Source organism: Pseudoliparis swirei, unplaced genomic scaffold, assembly GCF_029220125.1.
Source record: "Pseudoliparis swirei isolate HS2019 ecotype Mariana Trench unplaced genomic scaffold, NWPU_hadal_v1 hadal_26, whole genome shotgun sequence".
Classification (NCBI taxonomy): domain Eukaryota; kingdom Metazoa; phylum Chordata; class Actinopteri; order Perciformes; family Liparidae; genus Pseudoliparis; species Pseudoliparis swirei.
Window position 1 is genome coordinate 1,790,502 of NW_026613262.1, and position 3,052 is coordinate 1,793,553.

General features: G+C 47.9%; 1 protein-coding gene across 2 annotated transcripts; it reads left to right on the top strand.

Annotated features, from left to right (window-relative positions):
- Positions 1 to 667: 667 nt before the first annotated feature.
- Positions 668 to 2,721, top strand: LOC130191095 (uncharacterized). Of its 2 annotated transcripts, none has more exons than XM_056410764.1 (7): positions 668 to 766; positions 892 to 1,308; positions 1,382 to 1,456; positions 1,884 to 2,033; positions 2,148 to 2,183; positions 2,260 to 2,298; positions 2,369 to 2,721. In XM_056410764.1, the coding sequence occupies exons 1-7, from the start codon at positions 710 to 712 to the stop codon at positions 2,669 to 2,671; spliced, it is 1,077 nt and encodes a 358-aa protein (XP_056266739.1). In that variant the 5' UTR covers positions 668 to 709; the 3' UTR covers positions 2,672 to 2,721. The 2 variants fall into 2 exon arrangements, with proteins under 2 accessions (XP_056266739.1, XP_056266740.1); XM_056410765.1 differs by having other exon boundaries at positions 1,400 to 1,456.
- The last annotated feature ends 331 nt before the right edge of the window (positions 2,722 to 3,052 follow it).

Sequence of the window (3,052 nt, forward strand, 5' to 3'; positions counted from 1 at the left end):
AACTCCCCTCAGAGTGCTTTACAATCTGTACACATAGACATCCCTGACCTTTGACCTCACATCGGATCAGGAACAACTCCCAAACAACTCTTCACGGGGAAAAAAGTGAAGAACCTTTCAGGACAGAACAGAGGAGGATCCCTCTCCAGGATGGACAGGTGCAAAAGAAGGAATCATTACACACTAATTAAAACACAGGAACACCACAATGAAGATGACAGAGTGGATGAAGAGTTGGTAGTCGGCATATTCCACCATCCAGACCTCCACCATCCATCAGGCAGATGGAGGATCTATGACGTCTCAAAAATGAAAATGTTTCATACTCTGACTTTTACTCTGTTTTTTGTACATGTCACATTTGGTTGGACCATAATTATATCAGCTGACGCATCAGCCGCACCCACGGGTGCTCCGAGGAACAGGAGACCACGAGTCCTGGGTTCCTGTGTCTCTTCATCTCTTGAGACATTACTGCATCCTCTGGAGAGGCAGACAGGCAGTCTGGGGCCTTCGTGGATTTTCTTGAGCTTCCACTTCATTGCTTCATTCACATCAGCAGATGAGGTGTTTTCCTGTCACGTGATTGGTTGTTTCACTTTGTGAGCAGAGCATAAGTCAATGCTTGCTCTCCCTGTGCTGGAGGAGCCCCAGTTGTTCGTGGACATTCCCTAAAGACTTTATTGATCTTGTGGGAATAATTGACTTTATGGAAATGATTATCTTAATCCTGGCATGTTTTACCATCGTGGTGTGTGCAGTACCAGTAAGTAGTGTCATTTATTAACGGCATTTAAACATTATTTGAAAGGTTTTCTGAGTTTTCCTTGGCCGTTACGCCAAATGTGCTGTGACAACGATCATTTAGAGCTTTTGTGTTATTATTTTTAGGTCCCTTCGCGTGTCCTTCCTCCCTTGCTTTCTCAAGGAGGGGTCACTCAAGCTCAAAGAGTTGTTGAAGCCACAAACCAGCTGCCTGACGCTCAGACGTCGGGCCCTGGGGGCCCTCAGCAGCCACAGCCCGGGGTCCCTCAGCAGCCACAGCCCAGGGGCCCTCAGCAGCCACAGCCCGGGGGCCCTCAGCAGCCACAGCCCGGGGTCCCTCAGCAGCCACAGCCCGGGGTCCCTCAGCAGCCACAGCCCGGGGGCCCTCAGCAGCAGGGTTCCATGGGAGGGGGCCAGCTGCTGCCTCCCACGCAACATTATACATGGCCTCCACTAGGGGGCAGTCCAATAAACCTTCGTCTGCAGCCAAGCTTTGACGGATCCCAGCCTGCTAACCAGCCAATACTTCCACAGCAGCCTCTGGTAAGATGTATATATATATATATATATATATATATGAATGAGAGAGAAAGAGAGATGCAAACTCATTTTAAAGGTTGTTCTTTTCTTCCAGATTCTCTCTCCTTATAGATACATCCCACTTTTCTCATCTCCCTATGGGAATCAACTGGTAAGATACTAAATGTGTGACATAGGAATTCAAAGTTTGTTTTCTTGGACTGATCTTCCCAGGAACTGCAAACAGTACGGCATGTCCTGCTCTGTACTGAACTCTTGAACTGCAGATGCAAGCTTCAAATCTCCACCTTGAAAGACTTCACCTGGGGGTCTCTGACATGTTCCTACAGCTTTGTGCTGTCAACATGTACAGTATCGAAAACCTGCAACTGAAAAGACGTCTGTCACTTGATTAATGACTGAGATGAAAACTATGCCCTTTCTCATTTCAACATGTTTTCTGTGTGGTATATTGTAATTCTGTCAAATTGTCCGATTTTGGGGAGTTGTGAATTGTGGAGGGTTAAAATGTAAGTTGTACATCGTCTCAGCCCAGAAACTGTTTACAGATATCAACATGTTTATTTTACGTCTTGCAGTTCTCCCCAAATGGATTCCCACTGATCCTTGATTCACCTCTTCCACAAACGCCAGCAAATCCACCACCGAACAGTCCGGGGGCACCTGCAGATCCTCCTTCTGCAGATCCTCCTTCTGGAGCTGCTCCTCAGCAAGTGCAGCAACAACAGGTGTCTCTACCTTTGTTGTAAATCGAGTCGGACAGTGTTCTGATGAATAAAAAACAACATATTCGACTGTAATATGTGTAAGAGTAATCTTATAAGACTGATTGTCTTCCACAGAATCCCCACATTGTGTTCATGCTCCAGCATCCCAAGGTACAGACACTCGTCCATATGATCATGATGAATGCTCAGGCTGCTTGTGTAACATTATGTCTGCTTATGTCTCCAGGCCGCTCCGCTTGGCAGTCTTAGCTCAGAGGAGCTTCAGGTAACAGCCACCATCTATGTGCCCCCACACGGCCTCTTACGCGATACCTTTCCTGTCCTCTCTGTTTCAGATGGCAGCTAGATTGGGCCAGCTGGGTGTCTACCTGACCACTATGCTCACAAACTCGCCTGCAGGAACAGTTCAGCCTGTGAGCCAGGCTGCTGGGCTCGTAAACCCAGAGCAGCAAAGCGCTGGGCCGACGTTGGGGGCCTCCTTGGCTGGCGTCCAACCGACACAGGGGCCAGTCAGCTCTGGACCACAGCTGAGCACCAACAGGTTCCCTTCGGGTGTGGAGGCGACTGTGAAAGCCCCCATTCAAGAACCGCTGGTCTGTGACTGCAGCAACCGCCAGAGAGAACAGACAACACTCTGAGAAGTCTTTTTGGAGCCTTTTTAATAACCATAATAAAGATTAATCCTGAATGGCTTCAGTGCTTTTGTTCAAATCTCAGTTCAAATGTATCATCTTAAACAAAAAGCCGTTAAACATGTGCCGCAGAAGGAGTAACGATTTCATCCGGAGCACTTTTCCCTGATCAATAAAAGGACAATATTCACTTTCCGTATCGGTGTCTTTGATCGCTAAATACTTTGGTCCCTAGCCTGTTGCTAACGGTGTCTGTAGGGCGGTGGGTTTCAGTGCTTTACAACAGCCGTGGAACTGAGCCGTGAAGCACAGTGCACGGTGCTCACTCCCTCACACGTATGAATCAGAGCAGCTCTGCCACATTCAGTGTCAGGCTCATTAAACTGA